General features: G+C 40.2%; 1 protein-coding gene across 4 annotated transcripts in view; it reads right to left on the reverse strand.

The window, feature by feature from the left end:
* Window positions 1-10,395: 10,395 nt before the first annotated feature.
* LOC118251281 (transmembrane protein 68-like) overlaps window positions 10,396-23,961 on the reverse strand; it is a 28,898-nt gene continuing 15,332 nt past the window's right edge. The window contains exons 6-8 of one of the 4 annotated variants that reach the window (XM_050708895.1): window positions 22,620-22,759; window positions 20,509-20,623; window positions 10,396-10,763 (exon numbers count right to left, since the gene is read on the reverse strand). In XM_050708895.1, the coding sequence (XP_050564852.1) occupies window positions 20,519-20,623; window positions 22,620-22,759 (245 nt within the window). In that variant the 3' untranslated portion in view covers window positions 10,396-10,763; window positions 20,509-20,518. Of the gene's footprint in view, window positions 10,764-18,313; window positions 20,624-22,619; window positions 22,760-23,961 lie in introns of those variants that run through there. The other 3 variants (XM_035553258.1, XM_035553259.2, XM_035553257.1) reach the window with 3 other exon arrangements.

Raw genomic sequence — 23,961 nt, forward strand, 5'->3', positions numbered from 1 at the left:
CCTCAGCTTCTAATGCAGTACATGCATAAGCTAATAGTGGATTCGCAAGTGCATCTTCCTTTAGCTCAGTAACTCCCCACATCAACTTGCTCATTCATGTACAGGTCAGGAGCACATATGTGGTGGGGAGAGAGGTGAGTGTGCACTTGTAAAGGTGCAGAGCAGATGAAAAATAAAGATGGAAACCAGTAGATGACATGGTAAAAGCCTTATAGTTAGGGAACAGCTGTGAATCTTTAGAGTAGGTGAGCCCTCATGGTATTTCTTCATGCTCAGGTATTCTGTCACTCAGCTCATCATGGAAATCACTGCTGAAGGACTTTCAACTGTATTATAAGTTATTATTTTTTGCTTGTTTAGAAGTAGAAACAGTATCACACTGACTCTCAACAGAAATCACTGTGGAGGCATCCATAAGCTTCATGCATGATCTGTAAGTGTAGCGCGTCATAACAATTCTGATTTCTTCAAAGATCCACTTAAACAAGTTTGCAAGATGTATTAGATATTGTTCTGATTTTCTTCCTTGCTTCCATTTTCTTCCTATGCTTATGCATGTCATATGCAAACCCCACTGCTGAGAGAAGATGACACTCAGGTTATAAAACAGATTATTTTTTTCTCATGTAGTAGTACAAAACACAAAAATTCATTTGCGTAACACCTAGCTATTGAGATGCACTCTATAATTAGAGAAGGAAAAGCAAGTTAATCGTGCAAATATTGAATTCATTTTAGCCAGTGCAAAACAGGAAAAAAAATAAAGATAGCTGTCATATTTTGCTGTTTGACTCATCTTGCTTCATAATTCCAAAAGCTGTGGTATATGCCCATAATAACCTGAAATTGAATATTCCTTGTTTCTGAGGTACTGGCAGAACAGCCACTAAGTGGTGAGCCCATTAGATTAGCAGGCACAGATCTCCTAGCAAGCACAGATCCACTGTGTTTCTTCTTTAACCGGACTGCAGTTCCTTTAAATCAATGGGAATTGATTCTCAAGGGCACAAACTGTCCTCTGTGTAATTTGTTCTACATGATGGGACAGATATTTTGCTGTCTATTCTTTGAGTTGTGTATTATTAACAAGCTAATGTTTATTCTAACAAATGTGCATCACTGTATTTTCCTGCAGGTGCCTTTCCATGTATAAGGCTATCTCAGCAATGGAAGCTGGCTCTCTTCTTGTTCCCATTATCATTACCTGCATCTTTAATCAAATGCTAATTTAACAATTGTTTGTCATGCTGCAGATCCATGCAAAGCCCAGTCTGACTTCTGGATTTGACCCAGAGCATTAGCAAATGGGAGAGTCATCTTCTCACTGCAAGCATTGGACATGGATACCACTGAGATGCAATAAACAAAGTTCCTTAATGTGCTGATTTTACAGCAATTTTCCAGGGTGCAGTTGTGCTTTAAAACTTTGTGCAGCTCTCTGCAATCTTCTTTTATTTCAAAATAAATAAATAAATACATAAAACAAAACCAAAAGACACAGCAGCAACAACCTCCCCCCCCCCCAAAAAAAAAGAAAAAAAAAAGAAATTGATACACACACACATAAAAACAAACAAACAAACAAAAATCTTTAATTGCTCTTCCTCATTGTATATTGTTCTTATGGAATTTGCTATGTGTGAGGAGAATGTTAGTTAATTCACATCGGAACAGCCTTTCCTCTCTACACATTCCAAATGGATTCTTACAAAAACCATTAATAAACCCAGTAGCAATTAAAGAGCCTATTCTCCAGTCATTATATGAAAATGTACAGTCAGGTAAGGCTAACTAATTTGTACATGCTTCCACCTTTCATCTCTTAAGGTACACAGCTCAAAGTTTGTTCTTCAGATCATCAGCCCCTCATTAGAAAAACTAGTGAGCCTTGCAAAGCAATTTCATGTGAGACAAATGATCCTAGAAGACTCAGACTTGGTAACAGTTGTACAGTTGTGCTTACAAAACCTCTTGAATGGTCTACAGCTAAGCAAAAAATAAATAAATAAAACCACCACCAACAACAACAAAAGGCACTCTCAAAGGACTGATAAAGAAATTCTGCCTGGTGAACATATCAATAAGTCATACTTACACCAGCACATTGGACAGGAGCATTCATTATACTGTGATTTGCCTTGATTATAGACAGTTTATAGTCATAAAGGGCTTGCTAGAAGGTCCTCTATAGCAAATAGATGCTTTCACCTTTAACAGACTCCAATAAGCCCCAGGAGTAAGCATGTGTGCATTTTGCTTTTAAATTTCACAATGCCTATCCAGATGACATTTATTTTTAAGGAATCTCTTCAGTCACTATTTTACAGCTCACTTGTACTCCACTACCAAGTGAAGTGTCAGTCATTGTCCATGCAATTCTGATTAGGCTAAGTCAAAGAAAATGTCTGGGGAGGGAATATCAGGCTTTGTATTAAAAAATAGTCCACTGGAAATAATAATAAAGCATTTCTAGGTCTTCCAATTCCGTGAGTCACTGGATGAGTCCAAAACACCTGGCTGGGTTCCGGAATAAATTTAAATAGCTGTTTAAATTTTCAGATGTCTTATTAAGGTACTAATAATATTTTAATATTTTATATGAAAAAAAGTATCCTTCAAAGTACACGTTTCAATTTCAAGAAAAATCCATATGTCCCTAAAGCCTAAGTCATTGGGCTTTCAGGCAGCAGGGGAAAAAGTGACAAGCTGGGGAGGCAAAATTTTAATCTAAGCTCAGGCAAGAGTCCCCCTGGTCTGCCCACCAGTCTGCCACGCCAGCCCTTCCCAACACTTGTGTGTCCTACCTTTCACCACTGACACCAGTGAAAATTGATCTAGCACTTGGATCCTGATCAACCCCATCTCAGACCTCAGTGCTGGATCCCACAAGGCAGGGACAGAGGCACCTCAATGACAAGAGGGTAGGGTCAGGCAGGTACAGGCAGATCCTCTTTCATTCCAGTTTCTCCAGTGGCTGCCACTGACCCAGCTGAACTGGTGATGGGGAGAGGGTCTGCCTCTTCCTGGCACAGACGCTGCCTTCGAGTGCTGAGACTTGTGGGTGGTGTTTGTAGCCTACCACTGTGAAAAGGAAAGGCAGCGAATAAAAGTTATAAAGCAGTGAAGGATTAGATGAAGAATTAAATACAAAAACACTGAAACATCAAGCTGGATGCCTAGTCCTTAGAGGTTAGCGCTAAGAACAGAAACAAGTTTATTAGCTGGTGCAATGCGGTCCTCAAAGATGCCAGTTGCAGTTTTCTGCCCTTTGTAGATTGATATGCAGAGGGAAAAACAAAGGATTCCCTTTACTGTTGTTTCACATGAGGAAAAACATTTTTCCAGCTGTTTCAAAGGTGTGCCTTTTAGCATCTTGGGTTTTATGAAGGCCTGAAAAACACTTCTCTCCCCTCCAAAATTAGGCTATCTTTTTCTGCTTAGGTTTACATAAAACAATAAAGCCTTGCCTTCTCTGAGAAACTGAGATTCCCACAATCCCCCTCCCTCCCCTCTTCCCACTCCCTAAAAAAATATAACTGAGTAACTGAGCAGGAGAGGAGCCCCTGACAAGCATTTTGGGGGAAGCTGCAATACCACACTGCCCCAAGAAGTCTTGCTGCACTCCAGTGCTCTAGTTTTCCCCTTAGTTCTGTGACAAAAGTAGGAAAAATTAAAGGCCATGATGTGCAGAGTGTGCAAGGTACACTCTGGCAACACATTGGTAACTACCAGTGGCTTTACTCTGCCATCTTAGTTTTTAGGTTCAACACACTTTGAACATCAGTGATTCCTCATTTTGGGCACCAGAAATGAAGTTGGGAAAAACCACACATTACTTTTGAAAATCATCATCAAAATACAGGAAGATTAGAAACTAAAATCAAGAAAGAAAGAAAATACTTTTAAAAAGAGCTTCAGGATTTCCTTTTTTAATAGAACACAAACATTAAAGGCGGCGTGGATACATTTCTCTCTTTTATAAGTTATTAAAAAAAAAAAGATATACACACATTTCAGAAGTATAAACCTTATGTTTTCATAGGCCGATCACAAAAATAAAAAATAAAAATAAGTTTTTGATGCTCCTTTCTGTGATTTTCTCAAAGTCAGGTGCCAAGAGCAGAATTCATGACTCCAAATTGCATGTGCCAGTGTTGTTGCAGGGATCAGCAGCGGGATCCAACAGCAGGGCGTACAAGAACCAGCACAATGCACATTTGATAAGGGGATGAATTAATTAGGTGGCCACTATTGACAAGAAGAACATATCTCCAACTTGGCCTGTCTCCTAGAAATAGGCTTATTTGTGAAATTCATTTCCAGAGCCTGCAGTCTCCTCTTGTGCTTGCAGACAAGCTCTGCATTTAGGTAGAGAAAGCTGCCTCGCTCGTGTGGTCAGGCAGGAGTTGGAAGGGAAAGCCAGGGTTGTCTCTGTGCCAGAGCTGTTGGCCAGAGCTTCAGGACCAAGGTGCAGGCCCAAATCCCTGCTCATCCTGGGTAGATTCAAGCTAACACTTCCTCAGAGAGTCTCCTGGCTGCAGGAGGGAGGTCACCAGCCCTCTTGCCAGATAAGAAAAGGCCACCATGCCTCCTGATAGGCAGTAGTGCTGGGTGAGTGTGGGGAGGTCCAAGGGGAGATACTCTGTGGTCCAAGGTGCAGGCTGATCTTCTCTTCGGGGAGCATGGTGCATGGGACAGTGCAACTGGGTGGCCCCATTGCTCTGCCTTGCCACCTGCTTGGGCTGGGTTTTACATAGAATGTGCTGGAACATTGGCAGAGGGGATCCCTATCACATGTGTATGTCCCCTGCAGATTCAGACATGTGGGAACATCCCAGGCATGCCTCCAGAACATCTATCCTATCAGTCCCCACAAGATGTAGGCACGGGACCCCTGGGCCTGTAACTCTCGGGTGGCCTCAGTGGAGGATGGGTGCGTAGAAGTTCACTCAAGCTGAGATGGTGGTGTCTTTGGGCACAGGCAGTGATGCATCTTCAGGCACTCGTGATGTATATCTGCCTTTCAGGAGCTGCAGTCCCAGAGGTAGACCAGATCTTATGTGATGCCTGATAAAAAGTAAATGACTTCCTAACAATACAAAAAGCCTGTAAAAAAAAATGCACATGCAAATAGACTCAAATACTTGAAATTCAAATTCCAGTAGTATATTCCATGTTCATTCCTATGTTATTATTACTAAAATCATTTTCTTGTTTTGTTCAGAAATCATAAAGACTCCTGCTTGGCTTTAAGTTGTTGCATGATATAAAATTAATTCCAAATGGGTGGATTTTTACTGTATATGTCCTGGATTTAAGTTTTCAGTTATTTTTCGTAAATACGTTTTACATCTAACTACCTCAGCTGCCTTTTGTTTTGTTTTGGCACATAAAAAGTCATGCACTTTCTAGATTTGGGGATTTTGGGGGGAGGAGTTCTTTCCATTTTGAATAACCAGGTTTAAAGCCATGCTGATCAATTTATAGAGGAGAACAACTTAACAAGACATAATTATTGACAGTTGCAGAACATACATTTTATTTTTAGGTTCTGTTGGGGTATAGTTTAATGAAAAACACCATAAGCTGCTTATTAATTTGCCTTAAAAAATGTGTGCTCTTTCCTATTCAAGTTGTGTTAACTAACTCTTATCTTGTACACAATTTATGTGACAACAACTAACGTAACAGTTGGCAGATAAACAGCAAATCGAACAGAATGGACCAATAGTTTCTCAGTTCTCTGTTGTAAACTGTTGCATTATACACTGATTGTGCTAAAATAATTGTTACTGTGCTTATACTCCTTAGTCACCGTTGCGGAAATGAAGTTATGGAAGATCACATTTGTGTTTATGGAGCAGTGTAGATATCCCCCCAGTACAAGCACAGTGACTTGAGGTGAATGATAATCATTGCTGAACTTGTGCTTTGACTTGTAAACATTGTAAAAATGTATTTGGTATTTTATTTGAAATGAAGAATCAAAATAGTTATTAAAAAAATCTTCCTGTAAATATATATATTCTGATTCCATGTATACAAACATTCCTTTAGAGTTCAGATTGTGAAGAGTGTCTTTATTGGCTAGAGACCGCTGTCTCCCTGGCAGAGGTTACATGTGCTATAGTAAAGAACACAGTGTGTGAAGTATTTGATGTACTGCAGTACCATAGTTCTTTTGGTCTGTTAAGTAAGTTGCAATTTGTGATGAAATGAAGTTGAAAGTAGTGCTTCATACTAACAAATTTCCTTGGTTACAACTTGATTTTTCTTGTAAAACTTAAAAGGAAAACTTGAAAATTTTATATATTTGGATTTTGTAGATTTTTTTTATTTTATTGCAACACAAGGTACCAAAATCATTAAATAAAGTACACTGTGGTCATTTTACCATGGCTCTAGAGTCTTTCTTAAAACTCTTCTACCATGGTGGGTCAGCGAATGATGCCATCTTTTGAGCTTCTGACATTATCAAACAAGAGCAAAGCTGGCCCTGCTTTGACTAGGGGTTGGGCCAGATGATCTCCAGAGACCCTTCCCTCCATTAATTATTCTATGATATGAGCCACACTGTCACAGGAGCACTATCCCTAAGCACAGGAGTGGTGCGAGCAGCTCCCAGGCTACCCCTGGGACCTGTGGAAGACTTGACAGCTCCCTGTGAGACTTAGACAATCTTACTGGTGTTGTCACAGCAGGGAGCTTGAGGAACCACCAGACACCCCAATGGCCACCTCACCCAGAGCAGGGTGCTCCGGCCACTGAGGTCAGGGCCCTGAATGGTGTTTCAAAGGAAGACCTCCCAAAAAGCTGCCCTTGCCCAGCGAGCAGGCCAGCAGGCCCTCCCTTCTCCTTGGCCCTCAAGGCCTAAGTGCTCTCCAGCATGGGGCCAGACTCCCTGGCTGATCCCTGGGGGTCCACAGCACCATGGAGAGAGAAGCAAGAGGAGCCTGACCCTGCTGCTGGACAGTGGGGGTGCTCCCTAGGCAAGGGGAAGAGTTCTGGACTCTGCTTTTGGGGTTCTTGTAACATTTCAACCACAATGAATACAGAAAGAGTGAACAGTGCAGAAAGCCAGGACAGAAACCCCTCCATTACTTGAGAAGGCCACTGCTCACAGAGAACAGGAGATGGTGCTCTGTTGCTTTTATTCTCCTTTCAGACTCCTGAAAGCATCGCTGTTTACTATGCAGTGAGCCGGATAGGGTGATGGGCAAGGGAGAGGTGGGCCTTGGGCCTCACCCAGCCTTGTCCTTAGTATGGTAATTGGGAAAACACCAGAGAAGAAGCAACTTCCTTGATCTTCCTCTGTTCAAACCCCCTAGGGTTGAGGAGGGTTTAGTTTCTTCTACTCCTGCCTCCTGCACAAGTGCTTTAATTACTAGATTATTACACAAGTTGTTCTGACTTTGCCTGCACTACCAATGGTCTTAACAGTCCTCTTGGACTTCATTGCCACATTCAGGTGTGCAATGTCACCCCAGGCAGCACCTGGAGTTTGTGCAACAAAGGACAGCACCCAGATCTCTCAGCCTTTCTGTCCCTTAGCCATGCTCCCACTCCTTAGATGCTTCTTGTTGGCCTCTCTTAGGTGACCAAGAAAGGGAGACCAGGGGAAAACAACCCACCAAGCAGCAACTAATAATTAGCGTGAGTTCAAAGAGAGGAAACATATATGTATGTAAATATATATGTTGAGTAACTGAATTTGACAGACAGCACATGGTGATTGCATGTGACTGATGGATTCTTCGAGGTTTTGTTTTTCACATATATCTTGTAGCTTGGCAAAGTGCAACAGGGAAGCAGCAGCCCAGCAACACAAATGGTAACTGTCACAGGAGTCCTAGATCCTCTGTCCCTGTAACTCTGTGACTCCCCACCAAAGAAACCAGTAGAATCCAGAAAGAAAGAAGCTCATAAAAAATTTCTTAACTAATCATGTGAACCAGGGGGCAGAAGACATCAAAACCACAGTCTTGAGCCCTGTAAAGTCATTTGATGACACCCCATAAGTATATAATTCATGAGGTGAAAAAGCATTAAGTGGGTGGGTAGCTGCCATGGTGTGGGACTAGTTACCTTGGGGTAAAAGCCTTGGGATTTACTTGACATGTTTCTAGGCAAACTATTAACCTCTCAGGCAAAAGTCTCCTCCAGAATGTTTTAAATGTAGACTTTCCACATGAGAGAAGCAAAGCAAATTCTTTCTGAGCTAAGCAAAGATAGTAGATATTTTAAATAGATTCTTAACGAAGGAAAGAAACAGAGAAAAAATTGCAAGTTGCTTGAACGGTGCTTATTCAGAACAGTTGTCACCTCTCCTGCCTTCGAAGAGGAAAGAAATGGCTATGGTTCCTGTAGAAAAACATGCTCAAACAAACAAACAAACAAACAAAACACTAAATATAGGGACTTGGTAACAACAACAACAAAAAATGCCTAGGCAAAATTATCCAAGAATGTTTTTTTCTCCTACTTTACTTAGTTCATATGAGCCGTATTAACTACTCATAAAGTACCCAGAGACCTACGTGTATGGGAAGGAGCTGTGCCTTCCTACCACCACAATGGGAATCTTGGAAAGCCCAACAAGAGATGGAGAGTTCTTCTTCTCCTGTATACTGCACAGGGACAAAATGCATTTATTCAGTGACTTCTGTGCTATATACTTGAGGCAGGAAAGTACTTATACTGTATAATATTTTTGCTGTGGGAGTACTTCAGACCCAGGGTCAAGCACAGAACCACAAGTGAACTTGATGTAAAGATGGGTCGGAAACTTGCTGTCTGGCATGTTTTGGGGCTAGTGAGCTCTAATGTACACTACACTCTTAAGTAGGTTGTTCACACAGTAATACCTATTTAAACTAGTTTACACTAATGTTATTCTTTTATGCTCACCAGTGCTTCTTTTCACTGTGAAAGGGGGAAGAGAACTCAATTTACTGACAAAAACATAGCTCCAGAGCATGTAGAGCCAGACAGACCAGACAGGCATCTTTTACCTCTGTGCCATTGCATTCATCTTGCACGCTGGACCATGCATATCGTAGACTTCATGTTTGTTCCTAAGCAGTAGGCTTTTCCAAGATAGAAAGATTTCTCATTCACAGGCTACACACAAAACTAAAGACAAAGGGATGCTCGTACTTAGTGGGTCTTCCAATAACCAAGCCATTTATTTTCAGTTGGGTTCTTGTTAAGTGCTGTGAGCATAAACTGTACTGCCATGAGCACATCAATAAGCATGGGAAGTGTTTCCCACTGCTGTGTGAATGCCACAGGCACTCACAGGACTGGCATTATTAACCAAGTAGACCAGCTTAGAGAGGGAAAGATCAATGATAATGTCCCAAAGTATGGAGAGATAAGCCTAAGTACTTTAGCTTTATAAATAAATTGAAATTGAGCTAATGGATTATTACGGCTCCTGCAGTTCATCTCCAAACTATCTCATAGTTTTAAGCAAGTTAATCTTGTATTGACCTTCAATTTCCTGTGTCTGTAAAGTTCATAGGAGTCCCAATTTGGAATTTGATCAACTCCATTGTTGGAAGCAGAAATCAATAAAAAAGGGGAAAGTTGTCTGAGCAGTGGCTTGGTGCCAGAAGCATCTGCCTTTACTGCAGGTTGTCTCTGTCTCCAGCTTAGTCCATTATTGAGTCTCTTGTCTTGCACAGTGCTCTGCAGGGATGCTTGTTTCCACCTGGAATCAGCAACAAAAAAGGTCACTGGGCAATGATGTCTGTCTGCAGGAAAGAAGGTTTAGCTGGAGCTTACCCTGGTGTTATAGAGGGTGGTCAGGGCCTGCAGTTCTGGTCCTCTCAGATGGGATCCAGCAATGCTCAGTAGCTCTGAAAAATGTGGCCATTGTTTTTCAAACTGAATATCCAAAGCATCTCAATGTACAGTGGCATTAGAAGATGCTTTTGGAGAAATAAGCTTTGACTCCTGCATCCACCAGCTGCATTTTCTTGATGAGACAACTTGTGTCTCCCTGTAAAAGAAGACGTTGTCATGAATAATGAGCTAATTTTGAAACATGCTCTGAAGCAAATTCTACCAAGTAAGTAATTGTGCTGTTCCCCCGATATCTGTGCACCATTCTAGCTTTGTCTTGGCTGCCTAGATTACAGACAGTGTTAATTTTCTCACTCTGCTACTCAACAGCAAACTAGCTATTTCACAACTTGTACTTACGTGAGAGTTACAGGGAACATCTGGAGGCTCCCCTTAGATGGATCAGGCAGCATTATGCAATTCACCCTGTCCTTATTGCATTGCTTGTTCTTAACAATCTTTTTTGTAACTTTTCCAAGGGTCTCCCTGTAAGGCTTTCTCTTTTTTGTTTGTTTGTTCATTCCTTTATTTTAAAGGCCTGTTTGTCTCCGGTATTTGCTTTTTTGTGTGTTTTTCTTTGGGGATTTGCTTTTGCTTGGGGCTGCTTGCCATCTGTAGTGTCTATGTTTCAAACACTGTCACCTTCTCATGATGATTCAGATTCCAGCGGGCTGTGCCAGTGCAGCAGTGGGAGAGGTTACGTTGTACCTGTGTGGTACTTCATCAGAGGTCTCATGTCCTCAGCTGTGTCCTACCAATGTCCTGATAAAGGCAGGAAACTTAATCCCCAGAACAACTTCTCTGACTGGTTAGAGTAGTGTCATCTTTTGCCTCCAGTTTCTTCCCGGGATCCATTGTGCTGACTTGCAATTTCTTTGACTTTTATGTGTCACTCCACTTCGCCCATATTTTCAAATCTAAAAAACAAACAAACAAAAATAAAATTAGAAATGAGGACTCTCTGCTGGCCCATAATGGGCTAGAACACTCACTGTTTCTGTAGAGGCATTTTAAGCCTGCATAGGAATGTAAATAATTGCTGTGTGCTTAAACGCCGTTATAGCCTAAAGCATATAGCATACCTTAAGGGTAACCCTCAATCAACATCTCCAAATATCATACCCGTGTGAGCAGCATACTCAGTGCAGGCTTTTATGAGCTTGTAAAGGAAAAATGATGTTGAAGTTTAAGTTAAGTCTTATGGTATAAAGGAGGAAATGGGCTGTTTTGTCTCCGGTGAGAAGCCCTGGTGCCCATGCAGGGGTTACAGCTCTGGGGGAGAAGGAGCTCTGCCCCAACCAACAGCTGGCAGGAGAGTGTTGGCAATTAAGAAGAAACATGCCTTACAGTCATATCTTTCTAAAGCATGAGCTGCTGTGTGTGACTTGTAGCTAATAATTAATCAAGTTTTAGATGAGCTTTTGCTTTAATATCTGATCCACCTGATCTTTAAAGCTATAACTATCCAACGCTATTCTATTTCTGTATTGGTAGTAGATTTTTATATTTGAACACATCACCTTATCCCAAATTGTTACTCTGTGGTAGCAAGATATGAGGCTGGATGATGCTTTCCCCCAGATTTCAGTGATAATGTCTTCTTCAACACCCTACTGGGACAGGATTTCATTAAAGTGACATATTAATCTAGCATGGAAAATAATTCTTCTTCCCTGTAGAGCATCTCTGTGAGGCTTTTTTACAGAAAGAATTAAAAAACAAAACTTGTCTTCAGTTTCCCTGTATAGATTGCTAGGATAAGACTGCTGCATGGTCTGTGTGTGTCTTATCTGTTACACAACCCCATGGAATTGCAAAAGGGCAAGTCTTCTTGCCAGACTTTTTACCCATGATCTGAAGCAGTCCTCACCAGCGCGTGCCTTGGTTTACATGGCAATATGGACAGATGATCTGATCTGCTCTGGTGTGGCACATCCCCTCCGAGCTGTGGCTGAGAAGTCACTGCACTCTATTTCCAATCAGTTATGGCATTTCGCTGGTAGTGCAAACAAGTGGTACACTAGAAACCTCAATTTTAACATCTTTTAATATTGTTTTAAATACAGATCTCACACAACCTTTTACTTAATTAACTTTTCTTGCATAGATAATTCATTTCACCAGCATACTATGCCACAGGATGCTTCTTCCTGTGCATAGAGATAATATGCTCTGTTTCTATTTCTGCCTGAAGCAGAATTAAAGTAGGAAGGGAAGCGTTTGGTAGCACTTTTATCCTTTGGAGTACTTTTTCTTGTGTGCACCCATGCAACATATTTTGAGATCACAGCTCTCACATTTCCTAAAGGAAGAGGAAGAAAAAACAGGGCAGCCTTAGAGAAAAACAAAAAATCTTGGAAGAACATAAAAGCCTTGTGTTCATTACAGTTTGCCTTGAAGAATTTATCTGACGTTTCTCTGAAAGTTGAGTTATCAGAAGCAATAATTTGCTCTGCATTATCTACTACCTCGATTCAAAAGAAGTTCTGAAGAGGTGTCATTTGAATTCACACAGGAAGCCAGATCTCTTAATAGATGATCTACTTCTTATTAAGGCATCTGGTGCAGTGGGAAGAAAGCAGAGAAGCTTCTGGTCTCAGGATCTTTTTGCTATTTCTCTTACAAACGCCTCGAGTTATAGGACAAATATGCAAAGACAGTGCCTAGAGATGAAGGTGTAAGTGTCCAGATCAGACCATACAAAAGGAGAAGCAGCGAGGAGACACAGCTGGACAGGCGTAGCAGGGAGGCCAAGAAACGGAGCTGGGCACCGTCAGCTGCTGCCTACCCCTGCACAGGCAGTGTGCCGTGTCCTGGCACTTCCCAGGTCCTGCATGTCCAGCTTTTAAGCAGAAGCTGCAAAGAGGGCCCTTTGGTGCTGGCGTTTTTCAGTCCACATCAGGCTGCGTGAATAGCTTTCCTCCTGTGTGCCAGTTTGCATCGCCGCTGTTTTACCTGGTATGCAGCCCTGACCTGAGCTCTTCCTGCATGCTGCCAGGACATGAACATAGGATTTGGTATTAAAGCCCAAAGCTCAGCTGAAGTATTCAGAGGAATAACTTCTGCTTCAGCAGTGTGGTTTCCCACCCGTGCCAAGGCAGCAATGCTTTTAAATTCTCATGACCTCATTGTTTCTGACATTAGGAACGCTGGCTGCAAACTTTCAGCCAGTATGCCTGGGGGAGGAGAGGGAAGAAAAAAACAGCCAAAATGTTTGCAAATCATCCCGTTTCATACTGTAAACTTCCCCATGCAAAGATCCCTCCATTGTTTGCCCCTGGATGCCTGCAAAAGTGATGCAATGTTGTGTTTTTCCATGCTAGGAGTTATTGCTTCTGTATTTGCAAGTGTGAAAGAAGCACCCAAGGGGCAAAGGACATTGAGGATCAGGCATATAAAACAAGTTTTCCGTTCATCTTAAAAAGGGGGCACAACTGCACTATCTGAGCATCACTGAGCCATCTTGCATTTTGACAGTTTTTCAAAATTAAGAAAACCTGCCTTGCTAAATATTAATCCATTTCTGTGCTGGGGACAGCAGAAATTGGTGAGGGGCAGCACTGCTCACTGAGCTAAGAGGCAAAACGGATGTGAGGGGAAAAAAAAAAAGAAAAAAGAAAAGAAGAAAATAACTCAGGAGAATAGGAGGATCAAGAGTTTCCATTTTTGATGTGTTCTTGTAATGTCAGTGGATTCTTGCGAGAAATTGACCTTCAGGTTTTTCTGCTGAAATAAAAGGTGAATCCAGCACACGCACAGAACCGTATGGGATCCCAGGAAAGGAAACTTGGCTCACCAGCATATGAATTACATGGAGCCAGTCGTATTTTCTCCATTGGATTTATTTATTTCAGAGAGCTGCCATCACCTGCTGAACATCTTCAATTTGACTTTGCCCCACCCCAGCGACGGCATTTACATTGGGATGAATCACCTCCACCTTCCGATGCATCCTACCAATGCTTAGCCAAATACCTTTTCTTCTCCCCAGTTGCAAAATAGTTGCTGTTCCCAGTAACTTAATGTTAAATCTGATTCAATTTGATGGAAGCACATTCTCATTCTGTCCCAGAAAACTGATACTACAGGCTCATGCGTTTTCCTTCTTCGTGTCTCCTTTGCCATCTCTTGCTTGGCACCTCCCTGGAAAGCATAAGTGACTGGTGAAACAGGACAGCTTGCCAAGGAGATAAAACTCCTTTGAAGGACAACCTTCACAAAAGAGTATCAGTCTTTTTCAAGAGATCCCCCCTCTCTGGGTGAAATTCCATCAGGAGCCAACAGTCCCTTATATCTGAGTGTCTGTTTCCCTCATTGTTGAGCCTGCTGTTCCTCTGTATGAACCTGCCGTTCCTCTGTATGTTACTTTGGTGCTCAGGAAGACCATATTGCAAATATTTGTACTTTGGGACCTGAGCATTTCAGGCTTTATTTGTCCTGATGCGAGCATGCTGCCGACATGGATGCTGTCCATTTTAGACACTGGAAATGGGGCCCAAATCCTCAGAGGTGCAACCTCCCAGTTGATGAAAACATTCCTAAAGACTTAGTTCCTACACTTACAGTAATGTGCCTGATAATCCAGGAACCATTATTTGCTTGCTGTCATGGTATGGCCCATGTTTTGCTGTTTGAAGAGATGGTCTGTTAAAAATCAACACATCTACAGAAACTACTTAGTCCACAAGCTAATAAAAAATGATTAAGCAAAACAATGACAAAGCAAGCAGGAAAGATATCATCTTGACATTCTCAAAAGTAGCAGGTGGATTGAATAATAATGGTCTGCTATTTGTCTTGCAACAGTAGCTAAAGTAGGTCCCACGTTCCTGTTTATACAGATGAAACAGGGAATCACGCGTGCACACGCACACACACATATGCTGCTGCGTAAGTAATAAGATTAGATAGTATCTGGTCATGTAGCCATTAATAGTCAGAAGATGTTAAGAGGTAAGAAACTATAAAAAAAGACTGATTAATGCACTGCATTGGCTATTTTCTGTCTGCCTTTTTCAGCTGACTCTCTATTCCCATTACCCTTCTCAGTGCTTTTCTGGGCACTGGTGGGTGCTTAGCCACCTACACGCTGAGCTCCGCTTACCTTTGTGCAGACAGCAACAAAATCAATTTTCCAATTTTAAATGTTTGCCAAACTGTACATCCACTGTGCCATGAGGAAAGCACTGAAAAACTAAATAATGAGGCACCGTGCATGGAGCAACCAAAGCGAGCTGAAACTGGTGTGTTCAGCCTAACTTAGGTCCACGTGCAGCCCAGATGCTCCACCAGAAGGGCTGAATAATTTACGTAGTATAAGAGCATCTGTCAGTTCATCTATCAAAGCTGCTGTGCAGAAGCCTTATTACCTCCCAGAAGTGGCGTTTGTGGATGCTGTATGTATGACAGAAGATACCAGAGGCTCTATATAATGCTTTTTCACTTGTCAGAACAGCAGCTTTCCCTTGTAAGGTTTGCTCTGTATGGAGATCTTAAAGGTGGTGGTGGGGTGTGCACAAACAAAGACCAGAATTTAACTAAATTATCTCCTCAGCTGTAATTTCTAGCATCTGTTCAGCTGTACCTGAGCCAGCCCTGGGCCAAGCAAGATACTTGAGGGTACTCGAGCCACTGAGCATGGGGTGGCCAGGCCTTCTCCTGAGGCTGCTCCTTCCAAAATCCCCCCTGCCACGGCTCAACTCAGATGGCAAGTTCAGTCTTGAAAATAACCCCAGATCTGCTATGTTTCTGTGCCAGCAGAAGGTTTTTGCAAGGAGGAAAAGGGGCCAGGCTGCTTTATTTCTCTAAATGTGACTCAAGATTATCCAGAATTAGAATTCCAAAGCCAGTTTGGGGTTTGGGTGTGCTTGTTTCATATTTCTCATTCACAGCCTTTAGAGATTGAGCCAAGTTGCAGAAGCCTTTTCCCTCAAGCTTGTTCTCACAAAGCAAGTTCAACATGCCAAAAACTCTGTCTGGAATGTGGAAATCTACAGCGGAAAAAAAATCGACCACACAAGCCTTCAGCTGCTGTGCCAGCTGGTTAAGAATCAATCCAATGGACGACAGCCACAAAAGAAAATGAATACATTTCAGAAGGGACAGGGCACTTTTAAAGTTTTGGTGGATCCACGATGAAAGTAGTTTTCATACCATAAGGTATGAAATCTGACCATTAAAGACGTGTCTGGAGAACTGGCGGCTCCATCACAGCAGCTGGAATAGGAGTTCAGAAGCGTTTCTAGGTATCTTTGGTGGACTTCAAAGAGATCAAAAAGAGAACTAACAAATACCCGTTGGGCTCCATACTTCTCTTCCTGCCTATGTAGTAACTAAAGAAGCAACTAAAGAAGCACTGGAACTGCTCTGGGCACAGCACAGACCCAGCTGTACGAAACCAGTACTGGGAAAAAAAAAGAAGAGTAAAAACCAGCCTGGGATACATGAAGATCAGGTATATCTGCAGCAGGAATCACCCCAATTCACCTGCTACAAATTCCCTGTAAAGATGACATGAAATTAGGAATTCCTGACCACCCTGATGTTTAGTAAATTGTTTCTTGTTAAAAGGAACTAGGTAAAAATAGTTTAATTTCTTGCCTTGCAACTTTAATGCTTTTTAATATATGTTTTTAAACTTAAGATTTTCTCTATTTTATTAGAACTTTGGCACCTCTTGTTTCCAGAGCATGCAATGAAATTAGCTAGCAAACAGGAGCCAAATGTAATTTGAAGAACCATGCTGCACTTTCTCCAGTTATAGTAAGTGGTATGGACAGTCTTGCTGTCAGACTCCTTTTAGCTGATTTGTTTTACTGTGTGTTAGGCAGAAGTACTCAAAAGAAATTTAAAGTGGTCTTGCTCACATGTGGTGACTGTAACACAAGGCCTGGTAGAGTAGGTTCGTTTCTATAACAGCTGACTCAATTTCATAGTTGGGAGAGAAGTATTGCACCTACTTTATATGTGCATAAGTAAGCTTTTTTGTTTAAGAAAAATTCTCCCTCCAGTTCATTACACTTTTGTAATCAATTTTTTGACACGGAGAGATCACTATAACAATTAAACAATGTTTCAGGAGGCAACGTCTGATATTATCACTCAATGTATGTAGTGACCAAAAGCCAAGATATTAATAGTCTGTTATTAACAGTCTGTGCAAAACAAAATTATTTAAGGAAAGCAAACAAGCAAATACTGTGAATAACCCATGAGGAGAAGAATAATTTGCTTTGAGACCACCATCCATTTTGGCTAGTCCTGAACGTTAAATATATATATATATATATATATATATATATATATATATATAAATAAATAAAAGGGCATTAGCATCATTGGTCTGTATTGTCAAAGACCTTTGTAGAAATGAGGTGAATAGAACTAAGAAAATAAGTGGCATCATATAGTCTCATGAAGTTTCAGCAGAAAGGTTTAGGAGCATTATCTTTCTTAATATGCATCTCCCATGCTATTACGCTCATGCAGCAGTTCTAAGCACATTTACTTTTGGCACCCTGTTGGTTCGACAGGCTTAATAGGGATTAAGCACTGCAGAGCTAACAAGTTAAGTGTCACCATAACTGTATCTTTCTCTTCAGAGTAACAGGATGAAGCAACATAATGGTATACTTGTGCAGCAAACCCAATAGAAGATGAATCGCACAATTGTGTTGACAATGCTGATTAACTGCTCTAGCTTGCATTTCAGTGATTAATTTCATATGAAAGCATCCTAATAATAGATGGCCAGGCTGAGCTCTGCTTTTACACAACAGGACAGTAAATTGGCCAGTAGGAGGTTTGTTATCTTGCTGAGAGATAATGACAAATACCTATCAGTACAGCAGCAACTCTATTCCTACTTCCAAACAACCTAAAAATGCACATCCTGGTTATGCTGTTTGCACGGAGAAATCTGGAAAGTCTTCAGCATATCCAAAGGCTAATCATGTAATCAGTGGTCTAGTCTAATGCTGTGAAAATTTCCTTTAAGTACTTCTGCCTAACACGCAGTAAACCAAATCAGCTAAAAGTAGTTTGTAATCCTGTTTGTGTAAGTCTCCAGATCTGTCCCCCCCTCCTTCTCAACAAAATTGGGTGTGCAGATGATTATCTACCCTACTTGCACAAATAAATCCTATTAGTCAGTATTTATGACTTATTTCTTATTGTGGAATCTTAAATGTAATCACGGTGGTATTGCAGTGCCTCTTAAGGCCTCCTACTACATTGATTACAACTATTAAAACTCAGACCTTGTTCCTTATGGGATTTTTGTCCTGTTTTCCACTGTTGCCTCAATTACTTTCCCTTTAATTCATTCCTTTTTGGTCTTTGATCCTTCCACCCCTTATTCAAGCACTAGGCAGGAAGAACTTTTCAAGGGTATTACGTACGTAAAGGTTCAGCAGGACAGGCCATGTATAATTTCATTTAGTTTAAACACAACACAAAACCTCAGAAACCTGTTCCAACTGTCAATTTTATTTGAAAGGTGTCTTCTATACAATTTTATATATAGAAATAAATATGAAAGGCCTATACAAGTACAAACACTTAAAGAGTCGCAATACTGCCCTTCATTTTTCATACTCATCTTTCAATACTTCAAGGGACAAAAATTGCATCAAATATCCCACATTTAGCAAAATAAATTTTACAAAATCTCAGATCACAAAAAGGTCTGTTCACGCTTACTGGAAACTTTTAAACCGAGTTTTCTTTTACATACAGACAACCTCAACACTCAATTACATTCAGCTGCCTTTGAGAATTTCATAACACAGACTGATTTACATTTTCCTCAAGATAGATATCAAAAACAAAAGTCATACCTATGTCGCACTCCAACGTGGCAACTTGACATTATCAGTTTTAATGATATTACTGTTTGAACACAATATTTTTGAAATACATTCTGATAAATTTAAAGGACAATCTTGCCTTCAAATAAAAACTGTGATACTTTTTAAAACTTCAGAATGGGCATTTGCTTTGGCGCAACATGATTCTTCATGAAGCTTTAAAAAAATTAATTCAGCACCACATAAAAGGCTTTTGATATAAAGCAACAACATTATAAAATAAGAAAGCTTTTTGGGTTTTTCAAACCACGATTTATCACTGTATGGGAAAGAGTCTATATTATTCTAATATGGGGTATCCTCCAGATGCAGTTATGCAATCCCACTGATTTTCACAGTTTAAAAAGAGTATAAACCAATGCACATACTTAATTGTTTGGGGTAATGGATATTTATTTGAATACAACTGCTCTTTTAAAAAGTTGGGGGTTGTCTTCTTTACTTTAAGGAAAAAAAAAAAGTCAAAAAAGGTCAAAACCCAACACTATTGAAAGTAGACCACATAATATAAAAAAAACTCTTTTACCCTTTCTTAGGGAATTTGTCCTCATTCCAAAACAAATTAGTATCTGAGAACTCTTTAAAGAGCTGTAGATTAAGCTTGCTGGCAATCAAAGGAAATATTTCAGATATTTCCTATTGGGATAATAAAAGTGTAGGCTTTAGTTCAGTGAAGAAAAAAAGTAACTTACTGTAAGTGCACAAAAGCCCAACCCTACAACTTCCTCCTGTTCATTCAATTGTTTTTACTTGAGGGAAGTACATATTAAATCAGGGTTGAGAGGGATTTTCTAAGTCACATAAAAACTACGTTTGAAGAATGTGGAGGTTTAACAGTTTACATGTATACTATATATATATATATATACACACACACACACAGTTTTTCAAAAGAACCATCACTTTTTAAAGGAGTGTTGTATTATTTTTTTCTTTCCTTTATTATAAAGCGTTCTGGGCTTGTGTTACTAAATAGTACCCTCATTTCCATTTCTTAAACTTTAAGTGCTTGGTTCATTCATTTGAAGGAGAATTTGCACATTCAGAATCACTGTGAAGTATACAGGACAACGCTGTACTTGAGGGTAAATATCCATTAAGGCTCAGCTTGGAATAGCAGCCATGCTGTCATGTTGTGATTCGCTCCACATCAGACTGGTTTCCGTAACAAACCTGCTTAGTTCACTGCAGTTCTTTTCTCTAATCTCTACTCATTGCTTTCTGAGCAAACCCAGTAAAACCGAACAGTTTTCACTGCAGGTTTTACAGGCACAGCTAGAGGTTCTTCAGGCCACAGAAGGTTAACTGCTACTGTCAGCAATAGGTTTGTCAGCAGCATGAAAGCAATAACCTAGAGAAAGTTTTAATAAATGCTGTAGAGTTAATCTGGCCTATAAAACTTATTTGCTGTGATGATGATTAAGACAGTAAGACCCTAGCTGTCCTGGGTCTAACGTCCAGATTAAAGCAGCAACCATAGGTGATGCGGGAAAAAAAAAAAAAAAAAAAGGAAAAACAAAGATGAGACTATGAACAGAAAGACTTTAAGTGTCATTTTTGCATAAACACTTTCAACATAGGAATGCATTTATCAAAAGTTAAATCATTTGTAATGGGGCAAACAAAGTTTGGGCTCCTCAGCCCAATATTGGACAAGGGAAAGAGCAAAGGAAAGCGTCTTATATCTTAGAATATACAGCAGTATCATTAGGACAGTATTTAAAAAACTATGATTAGAAGAATGAGTAAGTCATATTTATGACTTTAAGAATATTGTAACTAAATAGTAGCTTACTCAGAAGACCTTAGTCTTCTTTCTGTCGCGTTTGAAATCGTTCCATTAAAGCCCTACATATATTTCCTGGTATTTTCTGATGTTTTTCTATTAGGGCCTGGAGTGCTGCTTTTGTCTGTAAGGAAAGAGAAAAGGGTTGGGTCAAATTAAGTCATCTTTATGTTGTTCACACATGAACACCATTTCTAGGCTCTTTTTCATCCTTTCAAATATTGGAGAACTATTGCAATTACAAAATACTATTTTTTCCGTTATTAAGCCCACATGATTTGTCTGTGGGATCACTACCAAGAAACAAACTAGCAAACTAGTATCTTTCATCTGTGTTAGCTGTGTTCACAAGCTCTGTTAGTGATACGCAATAGTAAAATGGTGATGGAGTAAGCTAGCAGAGACATAGATCTATAAAGCATGTCAGTACCTGTATACTGTACTGCAACTCAAACTTCTGTCTATGCCCAGGTTTGCATCAGTAACACTTGGTATGCAAGAATTTTGCTTCTACACAGGATCAGAAGCATCACTGGAAACACAATTGTGACCCATCTAAGTACATTTGGCTTTTACAAAATAATTATCCCTGCATCCAAGTCCCCGAAAGGAACTGGTCCAGCAAAGCATGCTTAGATCAAACCTAAATAACTGCATATGACCACATTATTCGCTTGCACGCAAAAATGTAGCAGGCCCAGAAGTTAATAACAGCCATTCTATTATATAATACCTGTATTAGGAACATTGAAAAGCAGTAATACACAAAAGCTATGGTGAAGACACACAGCAACTTTCCTGTTCTGTCTACAGAAGCACAGACTATTAACCTCTTAAGGCACGAGACAGAACAGAGACCTGTTGCTTTTGCAGATTGTTGGTCAACCAGGGGAAGAGATATTCTTGGTACAAGCTCTCACTGTTCCTGTGAAGTAAGTGATCAATTGCTAAGTCCTGGGAGCAGGTCCCTGTCCATGTCCTAAATGTCCTTACAGGAGTAAAGCTTCTATTAAGCTCACTATTTTTTTTTTTTTGCTATACATAATGGGAAAACGAATACCATACCATAGTCTGAAACATGAGATGAAGCACATTACAATCACTGTGGGATTCTAGGGGATTCATATTCCATGGGTTCTATCTAGCAGAATGCACCCTTAAGGCAGAAGGAAGTGAGGGTGTGTACAAATGTAAGATTCCAAAGCATGGCTGAAAGTCACTTAAACACACCTATTTGCTTCTGCAAACCAACAGTGCTGAGGCTCTGTCAGACTGAACCCCCAAAAGAAGCACTCAGTTTGCCATAAACAGGGCATAAGATAATGCAGATAAACATTTCAAGAAGTCATTTTGCAGTGATCTAATGAGAGGATAAGCAGGTGATGACAGAAAACTGAACTGACACCTGCATTGTCAAAAATAAAGATCTTTCAGATGAAGTTTTTAGAACGCTAAACATGACCCCCTGTGAAGCTTTCAAAACGGCTGGTTCAGTGCCCTCAATCTGACTGCTTCACGCACGTTTTATATCTGCGCTGTGAAATCTATTCATAAGTTGAATGAATATGAGAACCTGACAAGCTTCTCTACAAACCACCTAAATCTGAAGAAGGAAAACATTCAAAGAGTTAATTTCTGGGGTGAGAAGTTGGGGGAAATAGAAATGTAAACAGACTGTACAAAGCCATGAAATGATTCGGCTTTAGCTGTTTCATTGCATGGAATTTCAACAGTTTGCGACCCCAGATTTGCTGTCTTTTAAAGGCTTCATTGGTAATTTTCTAAGTGATCAAGATCCAGAACACTTTCCCTGGATGGAGCCCATGACTTTCTTTAGCAGCCCAGAGCAATCTTGTATGACTGAACTTCCTTAGGCCCTAAAGCAAGTTGTTTCTTGAAGCAAATAAAGAGTACAGTATTGACTTTAAAAGGCCTAGAACGTCTGCAAGGTGTAGCAATACACCCGCATTTAGGAGGGATATTTAGAGATAAGCAAGTACAAAATTTACCGCGATTCCATCAACTTCTACAACTAGTTCTATGACAGGAATCACTATCTTGACACGAATATTCCAGTGTTTTCTACCAGACCAGTAAATATATATGCAAATCTGTCTTACCTTAGCAGTCAGTTCCTCAGCAGTTATATTTGGATCATATGGAATGGGTTCTCCAACAAATGTACGAAGCTTGACTGGAAACCCACCGTACATAGGAACTACTGGCAATCTAATACGTTCATATAGTTTCCTAAGTATTTCTAATATTAAAAAAAAAAAAAAACAGGTGGGGGGGGGTAGAGAAGAGAGAGACTGAGATTACTCCACAAGGTTGTTTTTTTCCCTCACCATGTTTTAAAACTGAAACTGGATTGTCAAGTAATCCAGCCCATGACCCAGATTCTCAAATGTGTCATCTCAAGCACTATTCCACCTTTCATTTTCCAAAATTTGCATTAACACTGACATAAGACTTGCTTCCAAACTCACTTTAGTGTGAAATACCCACCCCCCCACCCCCAAAGAATAGCTGCAAAGATGAAAGCAGAGAAAGTTCTGTAGCTGCCTCTGGAGAGTAAGGGAACATATACAACAGGGGTTACCATTTAGCTAATTTTACAGGTTAGCATAAGAAACTGGTATTGGTAGAAGACTGTTCTGTTTAATCCCATTGGGGTCTAAAGGATCAGAAATAGTCTTATCTAACTAAAAGCCAGTCATGTTGAAATGCTGAATTGCTCTTTCAGACCACACACTGCTTACAGTGAAACAATACATAAAGAAGAAAACAACAAAAAAATTAAGTCAGCTGTAAGAGGACACTTCTTCCTCATGTCACTTCCTAAGCATCTGTCCCAAATGCAACTAGAACAGATTCCTTGCAAAATGAGTGCTGATATTCTCTTCTTCAATTTTAGACAAGAAATTCCTTTAACTTAGTGTTGGCATTAAAAAAAAAAACATCTTTAGTGACAGACGAATTTTTCTGTACACAACTTATAAGAACAAAGAATACTCAAATACTATTCAAGCAAGAGCAACGTGTCCAGCAATGAAAAGAATTAAAGTCGTCTAGCACCTCTGTTGTATTACACAAGTCACAATATTTTTCTGGCTTAAACAGTTTGGGAAGATTCTCTAGAACACAGTAACAATTAATTGCTATTTATTTTTGTAGAATCTGGAGAATGTGTGAATCACTCTGCACATCTACATTGGATGTCTGGGCTTTCTCCATGCAATATACAGCTTTTAATTAGAGGGGAAACGAAATAGAACTGTTTTGTCCTGCAGTCCTTTGATGAAGATGATGATGCCATATTTTAAAGAGAACATGCTGTACAGAGGAGACTGTTCAGGTCCTTTCTGCTAGCAGCAAGTTGAAGAACACAAAAAAAGGTGCAGGGGCAGTTAACAAGAGCAGATCAGCAGAGATATGATTATCCCAGAGGTGGACTCTTCA

The sequence above is a fragment of the Cygnus atratus genome, chromosome 2, assembly GCF_013377495.2.
Source record: "Cygnus atratus isolate AKBS03 ecotype Queensland, Australia chromosome 2, CAtr_DNAZoo_HiC_assembly, whole genome shotgun sequence".
Taxonomy (NCBI): Eukaryota; Metazoa; Chordata; class Aves; order Anseriformes; family Anatidae; genus Cygnus; species Cygnus atratus.